Source organism: Arachis stenosperma, chromosome 5, assembly GCF_014773155.1.
Source record: "Arachis stenosperma cultivar V10309 chromosome 5, arast.V10309.gnm1.PFL2, whole genome shotgun sequence".
Lineage (NCBI taxonomy): Eukaryota > Viridiplantae > Streptophyta > Magnoliopsida > Fabales > Fabaceae > Arachis > Arachis stenosperma.
Window position 1 is genome coordinate 139,395,268 of NC_080381.1, and position 24,538 is coordinate 139,419,805.

Below are 24,538 nucleotides of genomic sequence, written 5' to 3' on the forward strand. Positions count from 1 at the left end.
CCTATAAAAACAATTGTTTTATCAAAGAGTTATCAAAAAGATAAATTTGTATACATTTATAATACACTGAATTCACCAAAAGCTGAAAAAAATTATATTATCATCTTAAAATGTATTGTGATTTGTGTGTGTGAGAGAGAGAGAACAAACTATGAAGTCAATGATTGGGGGACCTTGGATTTGGAGTCTTGGACCCTTTATCTGGGCCAATTTTTGGGTCTATATTTTTAAGATAGTGGCTAACAAAAATCCCAACAATCGGACTAAAATGAAATGCCTCGGAGACAAAGGCCCAATATAAAAACCCGAAGATTTTACGTTTCGTCCGCGGAATTCAAATTCCCGCCCCTTCAAACCAATCGAGAAGAGAAAAACCATTACCTATTTTCCAGTCAGAGAAGAATTCTCATTTCTCAGTTCTCACTTTCTCAGAGAAGAACAAAAGAGAAAGAAGTGAACAGAAAAAAGAAAAGAACATATGACAGGAATCAGAAAAAGTAATAACAGCATGGAGGACGTCGATCGCTTGTTTGCAAACTTCAAGTGCGGTTTATCCCCTCCCGGTACATATTCGCATTCTCATTTTCTGTTTGTTTTTCTCGAGGAAATTCAACTAATCTTGGAAAGGACAAAAGAAAGAAAATAAAGAAGAAGAAACTATTTATACTCTTCAAATTTCGATTTGATATGAATTTGATAGTTCCTTTCATGTTGATGCTGCCGAGCATATATATGACTGTGAGAATGTATTGTTGTTTCAGCATCTGCTCTGAGAGAAAGGAAAAGAAGTAAAAGCAGATCTGAGAATGGCGGTTTGAGGAACGATGAATTGCCGTCACGATCTCCGGCAAGTGGTGGATCAGTTGGCGGAGAACAGAAAACGCCTTCAACATGCAGTAATGCGACAAACTTGCAGTCTTCAATCGCGAGAGTGAGTTAGATTATTCGCTTCTGTTAGATTATTTGCAGTCTTACTTGATGCTACATAATATAGTGACTTGTCGTTGAACTCTACACAATTGTATGAAGTTCATCTTTTCTTTCCTTTATTATTTTTGAAATTTTCTTATTGAATCTTTTAATTCATTTAAGCTAACTATTACAATTAGTAGAGTAGCACTGCTCCAAAATTTGTCCCGTTTGCTATTAGGTTACGTATATTTCTGTTTGACGTGTAGATAGTGTATCCACTTCAAGTATTTTTTGTTTGCTCCGTATAGTTCCTGAAGTTTGTATTCATTTCAGCTAAAATCTGCAGCAGCTAAAGCAAAACGCTTTAATCGTGGTAAGCAGCTTTCTCCAATTGTATTCTATGGGTCTCCTTGTGGTGTGCCTCCCAAAAAACCAATCCGGTTATGGCGATTGCTACATGAGATTCGTCTTGATCTATCTCAGCAAAATAAAATGACATCAAGGTTGTTATCTCGGATGCTGGTTCAGCCTTTTACTGTGTTCACTTGTTTATTCTTGTTCTTATTTGGCTGTATCAGAGTATGATTTGACTCCTGTTTTGTATTTGTTTAGGAAGGAAGTTTGGGCTACGTTTCCAAGGCAGGATGAAGCAATGAAGTTTGCCAAAGACCAAGAGGATGTTCATGTTTTCAGCTATCAAGACCACTTCAATGGACAAAGAAGGTTCCTTGTGTCTACGTATACAGAATTCTGGCGAAGGTTGCTTTTCATATGTTTTGTTTCTTATATACTGTATTGTTTGTTACCAAATGAGTAATGAGAGAGATTTATCATTTATGTCCCTGTATATTTTTGCATTACTGATGTATGTACTCTCTGTGTACTCTCAGGTACAAAAACATGAATTCAAAATTCCGTCATCACTATGAAGTCATTCAAGAGGTAATAACCTTGTTTGTTTTATATTCAATAATTTAACTAGGACAAATGGTAGTGGCATTGCAATGATATTAATGCATGAACAATTGAACATAAGTTTCTTTACCTTCAGGGTTTACCATGCCACCTTTATTTTGACTTGGAGTTTGATAAAAGAGTCAACATTGGAAAGGATGGAGATGAGATGGTCGAGCTCTTTATATCAGTAGTTCTAGAAGCTTTTCAGGAAAAATATTCAATCCATGGAGACCTTGATTGGATAGTAGAACTTGATTCTTCAACCAAAGGTATGGCTTTTTAGTGAGCTTTTGGTGCAAGCTTATATTCCTTTTCTTGTGAAGTTCACTTGACGTGGAATTCTTGGTTCTGAGGTTTTCTTACGTCTTTATAGGTTCACATTTTTCTTTATTTTTCACTTGATCTAATACATGGAAGATTTGTGTCTAACTGATCTCCATTGACACTCACACTAACAATTTGGCACTCATTGCTTTAAAACTCAATAATCAACAGTTATGATTACATAGTTGAACTTTTGGACTGACTGACACATGAAGTACTTACTATTACAAGTGAAATTGTTAAGCAACCATGACTTCAGTTCCAATTTTTAACAAATATGATATGAGCCTTATCATCTCTTATCTTATACACAGAGAAGTTCTCGCGTCATCTAATCATTCGCATACCAAAAGTTTCTTTTAAGGATAACTCTCATGCAGGAGCTTTTGTTTTCGAAGTAAGTATGAATACTCAGATCCTGGCTTGTCTAGAGAGAAATTTAGATCTTGATGGTTTTCTATAGATTATTGAGATTTCACTTATTTCTTTCTCTCACTCTTGCATAAAGTAAGCCTTAGTTTGAATTTAATACAATAATTATCATTAACCTTGAGTACTTTTCATGACAATGTTTTTGGAATATGCACCTTTTCTATGGTATTTCTTTTGTAGAAAATTAGAAATATCAACTACCAACCTTTGTCACTTCATGATGACGTGTTACCAGATATGCTCAAGAATTCAAAATGCAAGGGAGACAAATAAAAGCTTTGAAAAATTTTTTATTATGAAAGATTCAAGTTGCAATGGATCTACAAGCCATCTTTTTGTGGACACAGCTGTATATACTCGGAATCGTTGTTTCCGCCTTTTCTTATCTTCAAAGGCGGGAAAGAGTTCTTTTCTTCTGCCAACAGGGCGATTCAAGTGTAAGAACTTGGTATGGTGTTTTCATCTAAACTTCTATTTCAAATTGCACTATCAAATTAGTTTTATTAGAAGCAGGTTCATTCAGAAAATAGGAAAGAAAACCCAACTTTTTTGGGGGATAAAAAAGAAGAATTTTATTAAGATAGAAAACTTAAATATTCCAGATTCGATAGTGTAATATGGAATTGGACCGAACTGAAACAGTGTAAAATTTTATCATCTAAGATGTCCTGTTGTTGACAGAGTTCTAGACTTCTAGGATCATCCTAATGCAGATTTCTCGGTATTATGAGAAAAATAGTATATGTATGACTGCATTCTGTGTATTGTCCTCGATGCAGATTTTTTTTGTTCACTAGGTTATTTTTTTTGTTACAATATCTCCAAGTGACAGGATGAAGAAGAAGTGTTCAAGGCTTCCTTGATTTGCAATATGGATGTTGATTGTGAAAAGCTTTTGGTCTGCAAACCAGACCTCGATTGTGTAAAGACTCTGCATTTTGATACAGAGGTAGTTTTGCTCTTCAAATAAATTTACTAAAATTCCCGGCATCAACTTAGTTTACTCTCAGCTCAAAAATATTACTAACTATAAAATTGCAGCATACCATTTCAATTTGTAAAATTTATTTATTTATTATAATACAACTATTTAAATTTGGTATGTACTTAGAAAAGTCGTTTATCACGTTGTATTTTGACAGCTGAATTGCAATTCTGGAAATTCATGCCAAATTCCTTCGGAGTTTACGCTGAATACTTGCAGCAGTGAGGTTTCAACAACATACTTTGTTGGAAATTCTCCATTCCCATTTCTGGACAGATTTATTCTATCTGTGGCCTCTGTTGGAAATATACCAGGCATGCTTTGTTATATCATATTTTCAATATGCATAGATTTCGTCTTCACAAATTCCTCGCACTCCCATGCTATCTATTGGATAATGTCTGCTCTCATTTTTTCTGTATCCACAATTACTGTTAACTTCCACATATTTTGTTTCAATACTATCACTGAACTTTGAAGCTCCAGGTTTCAATCTGATCCTGCTCACTGCTGATAGTTTGCTGCAATTATAGGAAAAATATACAGCTGGTATTTATTCTCCGAATTTGGGTTGATGGTTTACAGCATGACAAAAAATAGATATTGTGAGCGAATTGGCAGACACCATAAAAGCAATAATGGTAATTCTCCTGCAAGTGCTTACTCTTTTGCATGTATTTTTTTCTACTCAACTACAGTCTGCACATGCGTGAAGTTTAAATTATGTCCCTGTTATGAGTTCTTTATGTTAGGCAGGAGGTTTCTTGACTTATAATTATGGTTGTAAATGTAGCTAGGTCAGGAACATTACTCATGTTTCTGTCTCACAAAAATGGCTGCACCTGCACCATATGTCTTTCATTTCATTGTTCATCCGAATGCAACTTGCCAATACGTTTGATATGATTTTCTTTACTGGTGCAGTGATATATGTCGTTGATCTGAGAAGGGCAGTATATTACCAGAAATGTCATGATCCTGATTGCAGAGGTTAATATGATTTTCATTTTAATATATATGGAAGACTCTTTTGACACGCAATTCTTAACTCCGTTATTAACATGCTAACCAATGGGACCAGGGTACAGATCTCCCTTGAGACAAATTCCAGTTCATGTCTTCGCCAATTCTTCCGTTGTATGTGGTTCTGAGATATTAGATGATGAACAGACAATACATAATGAGAAAGAAAAAAATTTACAATATGAAGGGGATGTCCACGACAACTGCAATGATTCTTGGTGGCTAGATGTCGTGAAAGTTGCCGAAGAGATTGAGAAGCAAACCAAGACAGAACCGAGTACTGTGGTTTGTCCATCTTACTCGTATTTAAAATGTAGTTAAACAAATAAAAAATGTTTCGTTAAAAAACTATACGCAATGCTTTGATCGGTATTGTTATATAATGCGGACCAATTTGGAATAAAACTGGAAGGACTAAGTCTAGAAGAATGAAATTTGGCGGTATCAAATAAAAGAGTTAACTACTCGTATTCAAAAAAGAGTTTTGAAAAATATTATCGGTAAAATAGTCTTTGAATGATTTGAAAGTATGAAAAAAAAAATCAATAAATACAAGAGTTTAATTTTGATGTAGATTTATATAATCCATATAATCATATTTGTTTTTTTGAATGATTATTTATACCGTTAATATGAAAGTAATTTTTACTAATGTGTTGTTACATCATTCATATTATCTTATTTTTTGTAAGTAAAAAAAATTTCATATTTAGCAAATGGCTTATTTGTTAGGTTTAAATTTTTGTGACAATATTTAAATTTTTACAAAAAGCACAAAAACAGTTCAGAGAAAAATTTGATCTCTATGTAAGAAAATTTTTTAATTACTATGTATAAATGTATAAATATATTTGTTATTAAATTGATTTTTAATGTATATTTTTTATTTTAATATATATTTCAAATCAATAGATGATTTAGTGATTAATTTTTTATGTATATGTAGTGTGATTGCGTGATTATTTTTGCATATATGTAACATGTTTGAATTCGATTTTAGAATAGTTATTTGTAAAAAATATATAATAAAATACAAAATATAAATTAAGATGTAAAATGATATATGTATATATTGATAGTAATTTTTAAAGTATATGTATTACTTTTTAATCAAATTTTTACATATAAACATTATCCAAAAATCAATTCAATGCTTCCACTATCTATCACTTACAAATATAATTTTTTATTTTTACTTTTTGCTGAAGCAGAAGATAATCGATGATGATGATCGAGATGTTGAATGGTGGTTAGCGGTTGAAAGGGCTGCATCTCAGGCGGAACTGACCACTTCCATGAACTAATTCAGGATAGGATAATTGATGTTCATTGTAAATAATCTGTCTTTAGGATACTCTAGCAGTGAAGAAGAGGTTTATGATATTCTTCACTTCTTCAGCTGAGAGATTCAAGATTTGTTATACTGATGCAATCCACGGCTATAAATGGACACCCGTTACAAATGCTTCTTGAGGAAATAAATACTAAATAATCGTTTAGCACTAGTTCAAAAGAAAAAACCCTAAACAGAATAGCCGACATTTTATTTCATTTTTATTTTTCGGTTATTCTTTTACAATTTGGTTTGACAAGTTCAATCTTCAATCTTTCAGAAAGTTTATCAAAATTAGTTTTTGAAAAGTAAAATTTAAAAAATTATAATAGCTATATTTAGTAAATTAAATATAATTTTTAATGGGTATAAATAATTTTAAAATTTAAAACAATCATAATAGAAATAAATAAAAAAATTTTGTTCGTAATTAAAAATAACTCAACTTTTTAATGAAAAGATACACAAAATCTATGGTAACCTGCCATGGTTTATAATAAGTAAAAAATTTATATATACAGGGTGAATCTCAGTGTGTTGTAGAAGAACATTTTCATAATGACAAGTGAGGATGGGAGTTTTTTAGTGTAAGACAAAGATGCTGTTGTTGGGAATTCTTCTACAGAATTTCATATTAGACAATCATTCGGAATAAAGAAGTTGTTTTATGTGTGAAGGGTTATAACATCCGTCGATGTGTTGAATACAGAGTGTTAGAGTCGGATCATATGAAGTATCATGAAAAATGCAAGGAGTTCGGCAAAGGTTCCAATTGGTTGATTCGCATCTCGCTTCATCCGCAAAAGGCACTTGGAAGGTGAGGAGGTACAAACCGGGCCAACCGGACCCAAGTTGGGCCCAAGGCTAAGGGATGGGGAAATAAGAGAGCTCAACTCTCTCTTTCCTCTAAAACTCCACACACACGTTGAAAGGGATGGGGAAATGTGAAACCCTTGCCCTCATTCAATTCCAACTCAAATCCTTGATAACTTTTGATTCGGAGCTCTACAAAACCCACATCAAGTTTCCTGAGGTAAGTCACAGTTTCACCTTCGAATTCTCAGCCCTCATTTTCAAAAATTAGTGGGTAAAGTATTGAGATTTTTTAGTTTGGATGTTATACGATCAAATTAACGTGAAGGGAAGGCTTGTTCTTGCTCCCTAGGTCCTTGGGTAAGGTGAGATTCTCAACCTAAGCTAAAGAATTGGAATTTTGTGATTTGGTGATTGAGTTATTGTGTTTTTATGTGATACTGTGGTTTAGGCATTATATATGTGTTTTAGAGCTTGATTGGTCCTGAGGTGCATTCCAAAAAGCTTTCAGGACCCGTTTGAGCTTGAGTACAGTTTACCATCATCAAACAGATGGTCAATCTGAGAAAACAATCCAAACCCTAAAAGATATGTTGAGGACTTGTGTTATGAACCAACCGGCAAGTTGGGATTGATATATGCTGCTAATGGAATTTGCGTACAATAGGCTCCGTATGAGGCTCTGTCTGCTATGCTGGTATGAGACTGGGGAGAAAAGTCTGTTAGGGCCAGAATTGATACCTGAGACTACCAAACAAGTTAAGAAAATCAGAGATAGGATGCTCACTGCTCAGAGCCGTCAGAAGAGTTACGCCGATCAGCGGCAGAAGCCCTTAGAGTTTGAAGAAGGAGACCATGATTTCCTTTAAGGTTACTCCGACAACAAGAGTAGGTAGAGCGATTAAGACAAAGAAGCTGAATCCCCGATACATCGATCCGTTCTAGATTCATAAGGGTTGGACTGGTGGCGTATCGGATAGCTCTACCACCTCACCTTTCGAATCTGCAGGACGTATTTCACATGTCGCAGCTTCGGAAGTACACTCATGATGCTAGCCGTGTTAGAACCAGAATCGGTGCAGTTAAGAGAAGATTTGACTCTGGTCAGGATAAATGACACAAGTATATGGAACCGAGCCGGTGTTGAGGAGCACACTTGGAAACTTGAGTCAGAAATGCAATCAGACTACCCTTACTTATTCTCAAGTAACTCAATTCGAATTTTGTGGGCAAAATTTCCATTTAGGTGGGTAAAATGTAAAACCCGATTAATTAATGGTTAATTAACCCATAAATTAAATATATTATAGAATTTGAGAAATGAGGTTTTCACGGTTTTATATGGTAGAAAAATTCAAAACGAGAATTTTGACATCAATTTTAAAAAAATTGACTCAAGATTGGACTGAACGGACCAAACCAGACCAACCGGACCCAAAATGGACCCAAGGCCCAACCAAACCTCTCTTAATTGAGAGAGCTCAGCTCTCTCTCTCCTCTAAAACACCACACACACGTTGAAAGGGAAGGGAAAATTTGAAACCCTTGCCCTCATTCAATTCCAAATCCAATCCTTGATAACTTTTGATCTGAAACTCCGATTGATCACCGTTTACAACCGCGGTGTCGAGCTCTACAAAACCCCAACCAAGATTCCTGAGGTATGTCACAATTTCACCTTCAAATTCCCAGCCCTCATTTTCGAAAATTAGTGGGTAAAATGTTGAGATTTTTGAATTGGGCCGCTTTTAAATTGGGCCTAATGTGTTCGTGATGAGTATCATATGACTGAGGTGTTCAACGTGTACAAAAAAGAATTTATGCCTCTATCCTCGAGGGACTCTGGCCTCCATATGCTAGTCCGACTGTCATTCCAAACCCTAACACGAGGCACGTAAGAGATAGACGGCCAAAGTCAACCAGAATCTGGGGTATCGTGGATCAGACAACTCCAAACCAACCAAAGCTGCCATCATCTCGGTCATATGCGGAAAAATTGTGACAAGCGAGGACATACTACTGCTAGGGATACTTAGATGTTATGATTTTTTTGTTGCATTGTACTATGTATGTTTGTCATGTTTAATACCATCGTTAACATTAAACGTGTTATGTTTCATTTCACGATCATATATAAATTTCATAAAACATACGCAACACATGCATATGAATAGCACACTACACGCATATTTAATACCTTTAATATGCATACTACAATATCATGGAACACAAGTACTATCAAATTGCTACAAAACTCAATGCTAATCTGAATCTTTGATGGTATCATTGTCCTCAATGTCAAAACCACCAAGCAAGTGAGACGCAGTGCCACATCGAGCATGACGCCTCACGGTCTCTGTGGCAATATATCACTAAATGCTAATGCGGGAGTCCCACCCATAGTTAACCATGGGTCATACGGAGTATCTACAGGTTAGTTAAATTCCACGACAAACTGAGGCTGAACACCCTATATCTATGGCTGAACATCCTGCATCTAGCATCTGTGGTATATGTGGCTGAGCATACTGTATATGTATGCCATAGATACAGGATGTTCAATCATATATGCCACAAGTGCTAGATATTCCAGATGCAGGATGTTCAGCCACAGATGCAGTGTATTCAGCCTCAATTTGGCATGAACCTCAACCAGCCTGCAAATACTCCATATGACCCTTGGTTTACTATGGGTGGGACTCCCGCGCCAACATTTAATGCCATACCACCATAGAGACCAACGAGAGTGAGGCGTCCTGCTAGATGTGGCACCAGGTCTCACTTGCTTAGTAGTTTTATCATTGATATCAATGATACTTCAAATTAGTATTAAGTTGTGTAGCCATTTGGTAGTATTTATGTATCATGATATTGTGTTATGCATATTTAGGGTATTAAACGACTTAAACATACATAGTAGAATGAAATGAACAAAAAAAAATCATAAAATCTAAGCATCCCTAGCAGCAATATGTCCTCCCTACTCACAGTTCCTCCACGTATGACCGAAATGACGGCAGATCCCACAACGCTTTAGTTAGTTTGGAGCTGCCTGATCCATGCCACCCACCCTGGATTTTGGTTGACTTTGGTCGTCCATTTATTGCGCGCTTCATGTTAGGGTCTGGAATGACAGCGACTAGAGTCCTTCGACGAAAGGGTGGCACAAACCCTTCCTTGTACACATTGAACACCTCAGTCATATGATACACATCGTGAACATATGAGGCCCAATTCAGATGCGAGTAGCCACAACATGCTATGCCGTGACAACATGGGTAATGTAAAAACTAAAAGTAGCCGTTGTCGCATGCGTGATCCCTAAGAGAAACTCGATGGCTACCACGAGAAGGGGCGTCGTCTCGACGACGATATACTCCGACTAGTGCCTGTTGTATAAAGTGACGATGAAGCATCTCAAGTCCCTCATTCTGCTCTATTACTTTCATCGACGCCTGACAAAATCCATGCCCAGTTCCTCTACGTGGACTTAACCAAGGACGTTACCGGGGGTCCCTTGTTCCCATTAGCACAAAATTCACACATTTCGCTAATATTGTAGTGTGACCAAATCGTCTCTTGCTATCGCTGATGGTGGATCCACTAGTCATATTCCATCCGATTGGCCCAATCATACATGGCCGAATTCTTAATCCGCATAATGTCAAACCAGTAATCATATTCTGCTTCGCTTTTCGCATAGGCGGCATTCACCAACATTCTTCTAGCATCTTAACTTCGAAGCTCAAGCTAAAATTCACCACCACATGACGAATACAGAACGCTCGAAAATCATGTGGAGGTAGCCAACCACCACGAGTGCCTCAAGGGCAGCTTTGATGCCATTATGTCCGTTAGAAATAACAAAGATACCTTCCTATGGCGTCACATGCCGTCGTAGGCTGGACGAGAAAAAGGCCATAACTTTGCATTTCCTCCCTCCAACATGACAACTCCGCATACAACTCTTCTCAATCCTCGTATATCTGTGCAATTGCCTTCTGCTTTGCCATTCAAACCTTCATGTAACTTGACCTAAATCCATAATTGGCTTCCGTTGTCATAACCGCAACATCCGCCCTAATCAGCAGGTAGATCCTCACCTTCCAAGCGCAATTTTGCGCACGAAGCGAGAAACAAATCAACCAACTACAACCGTTGCCGAATTCCTTGCATTTCCCATCAGATGATCCAACTCAAACACCATGTATTCAACAGCTCGACGGATGATATAATCCTTCATACTCAAAACAGCTTCCTTTTTATTATGGAATGATTGCCCAATTTGAAATTTTGTAGAAGAACTCTGAATAGCAATATATCCGTCTAACTGTTGTCCTATAGCCTCCAAGTTTAGAGTGGAGAAGTGTAGAGGGTACTACTATGTGCCAGAACTTGAAGGGTCATACTATTTACATGGATTGGCACCTGTATCATCATGTCTGAATCATCATCCCGCATTGCATTCAAAACTCGACCAGGTTCCCCGACCCCTGTAACATCAAGAATAGTATTAGGACCGTTATCCACCCCATATATCTAATGTCGATTCTCGGATGGTACAGAACCAACTGCCTCTGTACGTTCTAAATCAGCCGCAATGGAAGGAGATGCAACGTACGGATCAATTGGTGCGGCCATAGCCATCAAACTAGAGGCACCGCCCATGGCAGTCGAGTGCGGAAACAGAGCTAATGCCCCTGAACTATGGACACCGACCTCCAACTTCACATACATCTCGTCTATTCTAACCTCTAGAAAACTCCTAAGACAATGAAACAAAACCCGAATATCTTCATCAGTTGCCATCACAAACATATCATTCTTAACATCGGTTGACACAACTACGATCGGAATCTTATATAATAATTTCTTCACCCACTTGCTCCCAAATACACCAAACTTTGACAATATGTTGTTCTTTAGATCTGACAAAGTACTCCTTGATGAACTGATAAATATCCTTGATGAACTTCACACTGTATTTCTTGTTTCTTTGAATTTTCTTAGAACAATGTACTAGCAATAAGAAACTCTCATCCTCACTTGCCATTGTGAAAATACTCCTCTACAACACAATGAGACTCACCATGTATATATAAAATTTTTACTCATCATAAACCGTAACAGGTTACTACGAATTATGTGTACATATCTTCTCTTTATAAACCGTAGTAAGTAACCAAAATTTACGTTTATATTGTCTTCATAAACCGTAATAGGTTATCGCGGTCTATGTATAAACGCTAAAACGTGGGAATCTCCCACATATTACATAGAATTGTAATAGGAATTGTAACAAGACACAAAGGTAGGCTAAACACTAAACAAATATAACAATGAAAAAGATGCCTATTGGACTTTATAGGCTTTCTTGGAGGTCTACGACCCAAGCTGTTTAGCAAACAAGCTTTTCGAAAAGCCTAGGATAGTGGAAGCCGACCCGCCATAATAAAAAAATAACAAGAACAAAATAATCATCAGAGACCAGAACAGATACTCATAACAAAAAATCAGCCAGTAACAAATCAACAAATTAAAAGAAATAAAAACCAGCAATTAATTTACCTGAGGCTCCATTTATCTAAGTGCAAGGGACGATGACACCGTGGTGGCAGCGGAGGCTCTTTCTCGACGGTCTCATCTTGCTGCCATCACGAACAACATTCAAAACCAAAACCAAAACAAGCAAACACAAGAACCATATTCCATAATTTTCCAAAACTTAACAACAAAGCTGAGAAAACATACATTTTGCTCCGGAAGCAAGGTAATCTGGGCAAGCACCTCATCCATGTCGGGCTCCGCCTTAAGCTTCAAAAAGCACATGAATTCTTTATTTATTTATTTATTTTTCTTTCTAAGGACCAAAAAATTAGCCACTACCTTAGCATAATATGGATCAGGGAACACTACGTTGAGCTGCACGTTGATGACCCGACAAAGGATCTTAGAAGGGAGGTCGTACACAGGCATATGCTGGTCAGCCACCTGATTTGTTGACGCCTCCTCCTAATTTCATATGCCACCAAAAACAAACACACACCCCTCATAAGTTGACAAAACCCCAAAAACACATACTTCAAAGAAATCCCAAAACCCAAAAACAAATTTTCTTTTATTTCTTTAAAAAAAAAAGAAATCGAAGCCATATAGCTCAACTTGAAGAAAACTTGAGTGAAACAGTTGCAAATTTTGACCAAATCTGAGCTCAAGCTCCACTAGAAAATTTTGTAACTTTTTTTTGGGGATTTTTTCAAAACCGAACATAGTAAAACATAGATGGAAATGAAATTATGAATATAAAGCATGAATTTTTTTTTAGTGATTTACCTGTTCTCTGTGTCCCTGATTTACCTACACACGCATGCCATAGCTCCCTGTAAAATGCAGCTTCCGCGTCTATCACAACAGCAGCAGCAGTTACCAACACTCACACACACAAATCAAAAATAAAAAAATTCAAAAAAAATAAAGAGAGAGAGAGAGGAAAAAAGTTAGCGGTGAAGTTGTATTTTTTATTGTTTACCTTTGGGTGAGGTGGAGGAAGAAGATGAAGAATAAACATTGTTGTTCAGCTCCGAAGAGGAGTTGATGTTGTTATTGTTGTGAGAATTACCATTAACCTTGAAAATCGGCGAAGATGCTTCTGCAACGGCGATGAAAATCGGCCAAGATCTTGCTGGAGGCGGTGACGGATACTGGACCGGAAGCTGCGAAGAAGACCGGGGTGGAGGCGGCGACGAAGAGCAGGCTGGAGGAGCCGACGTTCAGGTTCCGACGAGAGAAGGCAACGACGATTCTGCCTCAGCCCTCAGACACGGGAAGACGACGATTTTGCGGTGAGATCGTGAGAGTGAGAGACACTGGCGGTAAGAGGAGAGGAGCGTGTCGAGGAGAGAGGAGGAGGGTGTCAGACGGCGGCGAGAAGAGAGCCAGAGAAGTGCGAATTTCTGGGCTGATTGTGAGGGAGGATTTGAATTTGGAGTGGCGGCAGTGGCATAAGATTAGGGTTTTGTTTTCTCGGAACTAATATATATTAGTCATTTCCACGGGATGGGACCTCTCTTCCGGCCCGTTTATTTCACGGTTCTCCGTTCATTGGTGGGATGAATCCAAGCAACCCCAACAATAGCTTTTGAACGAGAGAATGACTAACTTCTTCAACTTGTTCATATATGCTTTATTTTACTATCAAAAATGCTATAACTATCAGAAATGCAAATCAAGACCTCACACATATATGTAATACTCATTTCGTTTTTAACATATACATCACTTTGCTCCATTACGGGAGTTATACCATTTGAATCACCAACTCATTCAGATAATGGAAAATCACAATAATACAAAGTTTAAATTAAAAAAGTAAAAAATTATCCTGATTAAAAACATAATACATTTGATATATATATATATATATATATATATATATATATATATATAGATAAGTCATAACTCTAATGTTGTATTTCTAAACATAATTAATAGAAAAAATATTATGACTATTCTCAAATTAGTATTTAAAATATATTATCTATTCTATTATATAAAAATCAAATTTTTATTCTCAACTAGTGTATGTTTCTGTACTTTGTACAGAATAATACATAAAATTATATAATAATAATTATTATAAATTTTTATAATTTAAAAATATTAAAAATAAAATTAGTATTTATTTTAATCAATTTAAATTGGTTAAATAATTATTTCATTTGTCCATTTAAGTAAATATTTTGAATTCGAATCTCGTCTTATGTGTAAACGCTATAATGTGAAAGGTTCCACGGATTATATAGAATTGTAAAAGGACACAAAGATATATAATTCTCAAGTGTTGTAATTGCGTAAACATTTCATCCGTTTATTTCATTTAAGTAAATTGCCCGAATTTTGGCGTTTGTAAATGAAAGAGTTTCAACTTTCAAGGTTTTCACTTCCGCGTGTGCCACTGAATTGATCATGGCAATATGGCATTATAATTAAAAAATAAATTATATATTTAGCTTATATTCTGTCTAATCTCTCATGTTGCTTACGTTTTCAGACCTTAGAATAGTCAACTAAGGTTGAGTTCAATACTTCAGTGAATGTGTACATCAAAATACATCCACAGTATAAAATATGTTAAAATATAAAAAATAAGTTAAACAATACATGTATTTAACTATTTATACATAAATATATGGTGATGGTGGTTGATTTTGTGTGCACATAATATGCTTTTGTGAAAGAATGTTGAATAGATTAGGAAACAACTGTGAAAAATAATTACTTTAAAACAATTAAATGCGATACAAAATTACATCACCTGATTTGCTCCGTATGCATGGCTGGCCTATACTTCTTTACACAATCATTGGCCAATGGCATATAGGCATACAAGTACAAAACTTACTCGAGATAATCAGAAGATTTCGGCTTTTATTTGGAGGGGGGTGCTTCGTTTTTTGCAGCTTTTGGGTGATTTATAGGAAATAATAATTCATTGAGTTGTCTCTCTGCACTGTACTCTGAAGTGGCCTGTAAAGTAATTGAAATGAATGATAGTGGGGGTCAAGAGAGAAGCCCGTTTTCTTTTCAAAAATTTGAGTCAAAGATATGCAAAACGTTTTAGTTGGAATTTGGAGGAGGTATAATGCACAGCAATACTAATATCCAAACTTGAAAAAAATTAAGACATCAGAACTTGTAGCTATGAAATAAACTCATATACCCTCTTTTTGAATGTAAATCTCAGGGTTTGAACTTGAGTTCCTGAACAAACTCTTAGATCAAACCCAAGGGAGTCTACAGAAATAAGTTGTGCCTCCTGCAACAAATTGAAACAAGAAGATCAAATTGATCATAACTGGTTGTAATGAAAAGTAATATTTCTAAATAGATATTAATGAAAAGCAATAAGGTAATGGATTACATTGTTCTTAACTGTTTGATGAAATTGAGAAAGATAACTTTACGTCTTAATGAAAAAATGAATCAAACCCAACTCTATGCTAACGTGCATAACATAACCACTTAACTATTCCAACTGGCAAGACAAATGTTTATAGAAAATTACTCGTTCAGTTCTTAATTAATTGTACCAAAATAGTGAAGATGACAATTAATTAAGAATGCAGGGAGTACACAGTAAAAAGAGAGCCTAAAACAAACTATTCAAGAGTTTATTTATTACCTCTACTTGGATACTCTTGTATCTCCAACACACAGACTTAAAGGCCTGTAAGGTCTTTTCCCCATCAGCTTTCAAACGAGCTATGATTTTGGAGGCTGAGTGTGCAAGAGCATCAGGTTGAGCTCTGCCATAGTCTTCTATTTCAACGTCAGTCTGCAGAAAACCAGATTAACATTTTATTTTCCAACAAAAAGGCCAAATAACATGTCCTATGCACAGGCATCAAAGTGCAATATTCTTAGGTATTGTATATATATTACGCATATGGATGAAGAATGTGTCTCACTAATTACACTAGGCTAAAAAGGCTAAAAGTTAGGAGATTTAGTTTCTGCTAATTATGTAATTCCAACATCTAATCTGTGTGACTGCTTAGTTTAACCATTGTATTAAAGAGTTAGAGATTTTTTTTTTTTCATAATATAACCCATAGAACATGAAGCAACAAAAACTCTGGTTGATATATCTTGGTGCAATGGTACTATCCATTGAACACCAAAATGTCAAAAATTGCTAACTAAAACATCAGTACCATTGAATTACATTGTGCATAATCAATTTGTGCTTGTTCAGAATATAACCAAAACTTACAGGATGTCCATGTGCTGAAATCACTTGAATCTTAATCATCTCCAATTTGTAAAATGAAGTCTCATTGAAAGGCAAATCACTATTCTCATTATTCTCCACCTGTTCTGCCGTATTATCTTTAGATGACATTGAGTTATGCACATGACCATTAATAACATCGATTTCCCCCTTTACAGATTCAGTTATGTCAGAATTATCTGATTGATTGGTAGATAGATGCTTTTGTATTGTAGAATGTTCTTCAATAAAAGCAGGTCTTATAACCCCTTGGATAGCTACACAAGCTGGAGGCTGCTCCATCCAATCAATTGGATCATCAGAAGCACTCTAGAAAATAATAATATATAATATAATAAAAAAGTTAATATGTAGCAATAAATCAAGTAAATTTGCAATGGAAAAATGCTATGTCAAGGCCTTTAACTTAGAAGACAAAAATTCATACTTCCAAACTCCATATGATGAACATTCTAACACTAATTGATACCTCAGCCAATTTTTTGGCAAAATACATTGGATGAGAAGAGCGCATAGTCTCCAACTTTGCCCAGTCTTCAAGTGTTTCATCTGCATCTTCTTGCTCATCGTTGTCGGAAACAACAGTCACCCATTCCTGCAAATACGAGTATACAAATTAATGGATAGTTTAGAAAGGAAAGCTTAGGAATAACCTTAAAAATAAAATTTAGAAGTAAATTCAGACCGAATCATATTCTTCATTCTCATCCTCATCTTCATCCTCTTCATCACTGTCATCTGTATCATCAGTATCTTGATCATCAATTTCTTCAATCCCAAAACCAATTTCTGAGGGACCTGATAAGTCCATCTCAGACAACATTTCCATGGCATCCACACCAACAATAACTTGCTACAAGGTACAGTAAGAGCAACACAACCAAAAAATCATTAAATGTTAAAGAGACACAATTGACAATTGTCACTTTTCTAAGGAAATTATGGGGCACCATATAAAATATTAAAGACACGATCATACCACAAAATTATTCTCTGAAGTTAGAGATTGCAAAACATCATCACTGTTCTTCACCTGGAAGTATATATCTGCAATGCATATAGCATTTGATTTGATGGATGAAGCTTCTCAGCATGAAACAACTAATACATAAGAATTTATATCATATGGCCTTCACTTACTTCCTCGATCATCAGTCAAATAAGGCATATCTGGCCAAACAACATTTTCATGAACCACATCGTTAATCACACTTGTGAACATCAGTGTTGCTTTGCTGTTAACCTAAAAATGGTATGCATAAGTAATTTTTAGCTATGCATTCTACATTGCAATGACGAGAATGAAAAGCAATGGATGTGCTGCTTGATATATATCTCCTCAAATTCAGCTAATCAACTTTTTCAGAACATGATTTTATATTGTGCTTGATGTCATATTACAATAAGCGAGACCACACATTTATTCCAAAGAGTGAATTTCTTCTTTCTCTACGTCATACAAATAGCATTTCAATATGAAGCCTAAATGGCTAAATGTTTCCCAAATTATAGTTGCAAAAATTGATATAAATTTATACCTCAATAATTGTTCTACTTGTTTCTGCTGCTGTAAGCCTAGCATCTTCAGTATTCTCAGATGTTGACATGGCAATTTCTTCAAATGGATGATAGGATGACTTTTCATCTTTCTTGACAGGATCCTGAGGCGAGCCCAGATTCTCTGATGATACTCGAATTCTATTCTTTACATATTTGTTTCTTTTTATGAATGGAATGCCAGTGTATTTTTGACGTCTTATCCTATATAATAATATAAATTCATTATGTATTGTTCTATTCATAACATTTAGCATTAGAGAGGTAGAACAAAATTAATTTCAACATAAATAGACAGCTAGAATTGAAGCATCACAATATTTTTACATTTTGTGAACTCATCACATTCTAAAGTATTTCCACTGACAAAAAAGAAAAATAAGAAAGAAAAAACAGTAAGAACGAAAACATAACCAGAAACGTTGCTACAAAGGAGAAGATTATATTACAAATGCGCAAGACATGCTCCCGTCGGTAATTACAAATATTTTTCAGTGCTAGAATGCAAAATTCAATTAAAATATAACGTGTTTATCAATCATTTAGGAGCGTTTAGATAAACTAATATTAGAGTTCAAAATAACTTCTAACCAAACATTTTCCTCAGACAAAGTGACAAATGCATCAGAAGCTAGTCAGCTACTGATACTTAGCTTCTGAAAAAAGTTATTTATACTTTTACTGAATTTTTCTGTATCAACAAAAACAAAAAAGAAAAACCAATAGCTGTTGTTTGCATCTCTATCCTCAAGTTCGTAGAATAGCACATCAGAAAAATGAACTGTTAAATCGAACATACCACGGAGCTTCGAAACCGCACGTACATGCAAGCTGGTACGAAGCAACGGAACCTGCTGCATTTACATCATCGGCACTCCACAGTGATCTTTTATCTGAAAAAATAAAATAGAGAGAGAACTTGTAAGTGAAATGAAAGAGCGCAAAATCAAAACTAGCAAAACTGCAAAACGTTGTCGTTTCTAAAATCGCAGTCCGAATGATACAAGAGATAGTAACTGTTTTAGAGAGAGAGAGAAAATGCGTGTTGTGTGTGTAAAGAGAGAGTACGAAATCCGGCGGCGGCGGCGGCTGAGCGAGTGGCGGAAGCGTAGGTAAATCGGACAGCGATCGATGGCTCGATGATCATCATTCTGTCAGTTATCGCTCGCTCGCGCTCTCTCTTTCTCTCTCTCCCTCTTTTGAGAGATCTAAAACGCTCAGCTTAGCTTACTATTAGTAATAGATGAGGATGAGGTGCTCTTTGCTTTTGGGGCTTTGTTAAGCTACGCCCGGAATAATAAAATTTCTACTCTAGCGACACGTGTCTTCCTTTAAGTGGTTCCTACAAGAGGGTACTAAAATATCCTTAATATAATTTAAAACCATGTGAAAAGTCAAATTTAGCCCACTAATTTCTTAAACCAAGTTATCGTACATTATCAATTTATCATACAGTTGTATGAGTATCATTTTTTTAGTAATGGATTTTTTTTTCACCAATCAGGGATGGATTTAATCTTAATAGAATACATGAAGGGTTAGGTTATATATTACTAATTATTGGTTAAATATATTTAGGATTTTATTTGAATGTATTAATTATTATTGGAATTGATTCTATAAACATTGATTTGAGGCTGTTAATGCATAAAATTAAGATTTTTTGGGGTCAAAATTACAAATACATTATTATTATTATTATTATTATTATTATTATTATTATTATTTAAAAATAAAAAATCAACACCCAGAACAAGACAAAGCCACAAAGGAATGCTATGCTTAGTTCGAACTTCGAACAGGATATAGGCAATTACTAATTAGGCATACAGCAAGCATTACTTTCTCTCACAGCTGACCTGACAGCACCTAATCCCCCGTCGTCGATGGCTCAGCCGTCAGAACCTCTCCGCCGCCGCAACAACCACCACCACCGTGACAACCACATCTGCAACTTCCTTCAATCAACAGCTTCCAACCTCCTCTCTCTCTTCAACAGCAACAGCAGCAGCAGCAACCTTTCTCCTCCAACCCTTCCACAACCACTCTCCTCCAAAATCTCTCTCCCTCTACCACTCCCTCTCCAATTCGCACCGCTACTCCCCGCGCAATCATCATCCACCTCGGCCGAGTCAACTCGCCCCGACTCACCATTCCCCTCCGCCGCCAAATCGCTGCGCGTGGCCGGACTCAGCAAGGATGGCAAGGGTGGCGGCGGCCCTGCCTTCGTCGGTCAGGTATTCAGCATGTGTGACCTCTCAGGGACTGGCCTCATGGCAGTTTCCACTCACTTCGATATTCCCTTCATCTCTAAAAGGTTCCTCTTAATCTTATCTTTTCCGTGTTTTCCAATATTAAGCTAGTTTTGTTGAAAACGTCACGTTATAAAATCAGTTAATACCTGTTTTTCTCCATCTTCTAGTATTTATTTGTTGGACTAAGGAGGGAAATTGATAACAATTTATATACTTGTGTTACGGATTTATGAATGAAAATTTGCTCCATTTTTCCCCTTTTAATTTCTGGTGTGTAAATACACATAAAATTACCACATGAATTAGACAACTTACTTGTGCTAACTTCTAAAACATTATTGTTCTGTTTTAGTGTAAGTTTGTGATTTTGTGGGTCTACTGGTTTTGTATGTTATACCATAGTGTTATAGTGTCTTTGAATTACTAACATTTGTGGTGTCCTAATATCCTGCCATTGTTGTGACTGTATCTTGTGTCATAAAAAGAATTTTATGGTTAAGACTTAAAGAGTCTTAATTGAAATGGCTTTTGTTATTATATGTAGAACACCTGAGTGGCTGAAAAAAATATTTGCAGCAATCACCAAGAGTGAGAGGAATGGCCCTGTATTCCGCTTTTTTATTGATCTAGGAGATGCAGGTTAGCTTTTAATCTTTGAGGCTACTTTGATAGTTCGATTGAAATTTCTCTATAGCTTTTCTGCAGCAATTGATCAGATGATCTTTGGTTGTAACATTATCTAAATATCATTTTTAAAATTGCATATTTTTATGAACTGAGATCGCTTTTTGTCTCATATATGACTAAGATGAGGAAAGTAAATCTATGTGAGAAATAGATATCCGACATAACCTAGATAGTAAAACAAGGTGCGAAAAAAATAACTTGACTGCCCATTATCTGCATATCCAAAATGGCAATTCCATTAAGTTGCTGCGTGCGTATGTTTTTGTGTTATTTACATGTGTATCCATGAATTTATTCTCCTATCATCTTTGTTTGGCTAATGTTGATATCTGATATTTCTTCTTCATATACTGACCCTTCTGATGGTCTTAGTTTCATATGTCAAAAAACTGAATATTCCAAGTGGTGTGGTGGGAGCCTGTCGTCTTGATCTAGCATATGAACATTTCAAGGTACTTCTGAACATTTTCGGTTGCCATTCAGATGAACTTATGATGGTTTGATAAAGTGCACTAATGTCATAAATGATGGGATTTGATATGTTATTTTCTTTTCTTTTCACCCATTTTTATGATGTTTGGTTAATCTATAATGTTCTTCGCTATATACCATGCAGGAAAAACCACACTTGTTCCAATTTGTACCAAATGAGAAGCAGGTATTATTTGTCTTACGTTGGTTCATGCTATAGTTTGATGCTGCCTGAATTTTTTATAGATATACTTTTCTTCCTCTGTAGGTCAAGGCAGCTAACAAGCTTTTGAAGACAATTGCACAAGATGGTGTTGGAAAAAAGGTCGATGGGGTGCCTGTGTTTAGTGCCCAGAACTTAGACATTGCAATTGCAACTAAAGATGGAATTAAATGGTGCATGTTGCTTTTCTTCTTTGTTACATATGACCCTAGTGTTATTTTCACAATTTGTTGATATGAAATTTAGTATCCATCATATGAATATGGATTTTGAATTGAAGGGTACCTCTCAATTTTTTCCCCAGAGAAGTGATTCAACAGGAATATCTCGTGTTTCTTGTGCAATTGTATGGATATGAAATAATAGTTGCTTTATCATAGCCTGTTTCTTTTTGCCGTTAATTTTTTCTTCTTTTTGGGGGTGTATTTTGGTTTTTGAGCTTTTTTGGCATTTTATTTTTCATCCCTACAATGGTTGTGAGCTGAAAATTTTTCTGTTAGGTTTGAAATTGTTTTGGTTGTTTACCCCATTATACCGAATGGTTGTAGAATATCTATAATGTATGATAAGAAAAGCACATAACAGAGTATACATTATGCTTACACTTCCTTCTTTTTCCTTTTTTCTTTATGCTGGATCTATCAGGTATACTCCCTACTTTTTTGATAAAGGCGTGCTTGATAACATTCTTGAAGAAGCTGTTGATCAACATTTCCATACATTAATCCAAACTCGACACTTGCAGCGACGGCGAGATGTGGTTGATGACAACCTAGCAGCAGAAGTGATTGAGGAAATGAATGACAGTTTAGGGGATCCTCCAGAGGTAGGATTCATTTAATGACATTTTATACTAGAAAGAGAGAAATTTCGTGAAGAAGGATATGATGTTGTTTATTGCATGACTCTGATATTACACAATTATTTGCAATCATAAAAGCACTGAGTATGATCCTTCTTTATTACTCTTCTCATTTCTCTTTGGAAAATTGGAAAGTTTAGTTTTTTTTTTTTTTTTTCCCTGTGATAGGTTCAGGAAGTCCTAGATGAAATGGGCCATCCAAGTATACCACTAAGTGTTATTTCAAAAGCTGCAGAACTCCAGTTCCATTATACTGTTGACAAGGTAATCCTGGGTAATAGGTGGTTGCGGAAAGCAACAGGCATACAACCAAAATTTCCCTATATGGTCGACTCGTTTGAGAGAAGGTACATTCCATGTTGGTTTTATCCTTTTAAACTGACTTAAAATCCAAATTCAGTGGTTTCCTAGTTACGTAGATCTTATCATATATGTAAAATTAACAAATATTCGCAAGTCTGCCCAAGAATAAACAATAGTTATTCTTTCAGGTTAAATTGAATTCAGTTTATACTTTCACTTGTCAAATGGTGTGATTTAGCTTGTATTTTGAAATGCTGCTACCTTTTGGGTTCATCTACTATGGTTTTATTGTCAACCACAGAGCATAACTATTCTGCTTTGGTTTAAATTAGTTTTCCAAGTGAGGTTTTTTGTTTCCCATACAGTGATTTGTAACTTCTTTTTTTTATGGTTCTGTAGAAGTGAAGCTTCTTTGCTGAGGATTTCAGATTCAAGCAGCTGTCTTGATAACTCTAAAGGGGAAGATGATAGGAAACATTCTGAATGCATTGACTCCTCTTGTTTCAATTTGGATGATAACAATTCTACAATCGAAGACTCTCATCCCAAATTTAGGCTACCTTTTGGTGGTTGGTTTCCCCAAAAACAGCAGGAAAAAGTAGAATCCTCGAGAAAAGGGGTACACAAAGAAGATTCAAGACTGAGTCCCTTTCTTCCAAAAGTAACAATGATTGGTCTATCTACAGAGGAAGCAAGCCAGATGAGCAAAGCTAGTTTGAAGAAGCAAATGGAGAATTTAACAAAAGAGTTGGAGAAGTCAGAGTTAGATAATGTGATTGGTAGTGGTAGCAGTGAGGGCAATGTAGAAGATAGAGATCCACTTTTTGTAGCAAACGTTGGTGATTATTATTCTGGTATTGCAAGAAAAGGACCTGGTCGCTGGATACGTGGAGGAACCAACTAAAACCTAAATTTATAGAAAGACAACTCCATTTGCAGTTGCAACCTTGCAGGTAATTGTGCTCTTGTGGATATTTTTGTTTGTCTCCCCAATAAAATACATAGAGAGGATTTGTTAGAAACTAACAGGTTAAAACGTTTCTGAGGTAGAAATAAACTTATAATGAGATAGAGGTGCATAATGCCACTGCATACTGTGAGCTTGAGATTGGGGCTGGTCAATGTTGTAAATTATTTATATTTTTTTCCTTGTAATCCATCAATATGGCCCATTTTGCTGACCTTTGAGGAGTTAAGTGAAACTTTTGTACCAGAAGAATTGAAACTATATAAATCTTAAGAGACTATCGCCTTCTATGTTAATGCTGTTTCGATTTTTTTATCAATACACACGTCTTGATAGTTATACTTACATTCATGGATGATTTTTATACCATGTCTATGATTTATTAAAATTTTTTACCTTATTAAACGAAGAATGAAGCTTCACCCTTTTGTATCTTTCACAAAGATTCTTCTACTAACTAACTTGGATTGATCGAGTAATTTGTTCACTTGTCTGCTTAAGCAAGTGTTAGAGATTCAAATCCTGTCTTGTGTATATAGCAATGCACTTATTAATGATAAATTCTTAAATGAAATTTAGATCTACGGTGAATTAATTCTTGGCCACAAGTTGGAGAATTATGTGAGAATTAATAGTAAACAAAA

General features: G+C 35.7%; 4 protein-coding genes across 8 annotated transcripts; 2 read left to right on the top strand and 2 right to left on the bottom strand.

The window, feature by feature from the left end:
- The first annotated feature begins 383 nt into the window (after positions 1-383).
- On the top strand, positions 384-6,129 carry LOC130982396 (uncharacterized). Its single transcript, XM_057906386.1, has 14 exons — positions 384-563; positions 762-931; positions 1,246-1,415; positions 1,525-1,671; positions 1,803-1,854; positions 1,964-2,138; positions 2,508-2,590; positions 2,861-3,073; positions 3,458-3,574; positions 3,768-3,924; positions 4,144-4,251; positions 4,535-4,600; positions 4,692-4,918; positions 5,845-6,129. The coding sequence occupies exons 1-14, from the start codon at positions 479-481 to the stop codon at positions 5,935-5,937; spliced, it is 1,863 nt and encodes a 620-aa protein (XP_057762369.1). The 5' UTR covers positions 384-478; the 3' UTR covers positions 5,938-6,129.
- Positions 3,882-14,022, bottom strand: LOC130982397 (uncharacterized). 4 transcript variants are annotated; one of them, XM_057906388.1, is made up of 6 exons: positions 13,309-14,022; positions 13,113-13,159; positions 12,666-12,791; positions 12,531-12,593; positions 12,348-12,427; positions 3,882-4,131 (listed from the first exon to the last, which is right to left on the bottom strand). In XM_057906388.1, exons 3-6 carry the CDS (start codon positions 12,753-12,755, stop codon positions 3,948-3,950), a joined length of 417 nt encoding a protein of 138 aa, XP_057762371.1. In that variant the 5' UTR covers positions 12,756-12,791; positions 13,113-13,159; positions 13,309-14,022; the 3' UTR covers positions 3,882-3,947. The 4 variants fall into 4 exon arrangements, 2 of the variants coding, with proteins under 2 accessions (XP_057762371.1, XP_057762370.1); XM_057906387.1 differs by having other exon boundaries at positions 13,113-13,181; positions 13,309-14,019; XR_009087155.1 differs by lacking the exon at positions 3,882-4,131 and adding an exon at positions 6,039-11,272 and having other exon boundaries at positions 13,113-13,181; positions 13,309-14,006.
- A 980-nt stretch (positions 14,023-15,002) lies between these two features.
- Positions 15,003-19,363, bottom strand: LOC130979879 (uncharacterized protein At3g49140-like). Of its 2 annotated transcripts, none has more exons than XM_057903421.1 (11): positions 19,195-19,363; positions 18,926-19,019; positions 18,108-18,330; positions 17,710-17,812; positions 17,549-17,616; positions 17,255-17,422; positions 17,039-17,164; positions 16,552-16,878; positions 15,961-16,113; positions 15,499-15,594; positions 15,003-15,305 (listed from the first exon to the last, which is right to left on the bottom strand). In XM_057903421.1, the coding sequence occupies exons 1-11, from the start codon at positions 19,274-19,276 to the stop codon at positions 15,207-15,209; spliced, it is 1,539 nt and encodes a 512-aa protein (XP_057759404.1). In that variant the 5' UTR covers positions 19,277-19,363; the 3' UTR covers positions 15,003-15,206. The 2 variants fall into 2 exon arrangements, with proteins under 2 accessions (XP_057759404.1, XP_057759405.1); XM_057903422.1 differs by having other exon boundaries at positions 19,144-19,326.
- A 579-nt stretch (positions 19,364-19,942) lies between these two features.
- Positions 19,943-24,202, top strand: LOC130983077 (uncharacterized). The gene is made up of 8 exons (XM_057907256.1): positions 19,943-20,443; positions 20,926-21,020; positions 21,441-21,520; positions 21,685-21,726; positions 21,808-21,935; positions 22,408-22,588; positions 22,793-22,971; positions 23,327-24,202. The coding sequence occupies exons 1-8, from the start codon at positions 20,013-20,015 to the stop codon at positions 23,829-23,831; spliced, it is 1,641 nt and encodes a 546-aa protein (XP_057763239.1). The 5' UTR covers positions 19,943-20,012; the 3' UTR covers positions 23,832-24,202.
- The last annotated feature ends 336 nt before the right edge of the window (positions 24,203-24,538 follow it).

Coding starts and splice junctions, on each gene's coding strand:
- LOC130982396 (XM_057906386.1), top strand. CDS start 479: ATGACAGGAATCAGAAAAAGTAATAACAGCATGGAGGACGTCGATCGC. Junction 564..761: donor GTGCGGTTTATCCCCTCCCG/GTACATATTCGC, acceptor TTGTTGTTTCAG/CATCTGCTCTGAGAGAAAGG. Junction 3,925..4,143: donor CTCTGTTGGAAATATACCAG/GCATGCTTTGTT, acceptor CTGCAATTATAG/GAAAAATATACAGCTGGTAT.
- LOC130982397 (XM_057906388.1), bottom strand. CDS start 12,755: ATGCCTGTGTACGACCTCCCTTCTAAGATCCTTTGTCGGGTCATCAAC. Junction 12,594..12,665: donor CTGATCCATATTATGCTAAG/GTAGTGGCTAAT, acceptor TGCTTTTTGAAG/CTTAAGGCGGAGCCCGACAT. Junction 4,132..12,347: donor TTAGATAAATGGAGCCTCAG/GTAAATTAATTG, acceptor CTATAATTGCAG/CAAACTATCAGCAGTGAGCA.
- LOC130979879 (XM_057903421.1), bottom strand. CDS start 19,276: ATGATGATCATCGAGCCATCGATCGCTGTCCGATTTACCTACGCTTCC. Junction 16,114..16,551: donor TTTCAGCACATGGACATCCT/GTAAGTTTTGGT, acceptor GGTTTTCTGCAG/ACTGACGTTGAAATAGAAGA. Junction 15,306..15,498: donor GATTTACATTCAAAAAGAGG/GTATATGAGTTT, acceptor ATTACTTTACAG/GCCACTTCAGAGTACAGTGC.
- LOC130983077 (XM_057907256.1), top strand. CDS start 20,013: ATGGCTCAGCCGTCAGAACCTCTCCGCCGCCGCAACAACCACCACCAC. Junction 21,021..21,440: donor TATTGATCTAGGAGATGCAG/GTTAGCTTTTAA, acceptor TGATGGTCTTAG/TTTCATATGTCAAAAAACTG. Junction 21,936..22,407: donor ACTAAAGATGGAATTAAATG/GTGCATGTTGCT, acceptor TGGATCTATCAG/GTATACTCCCTACTTTTTTG.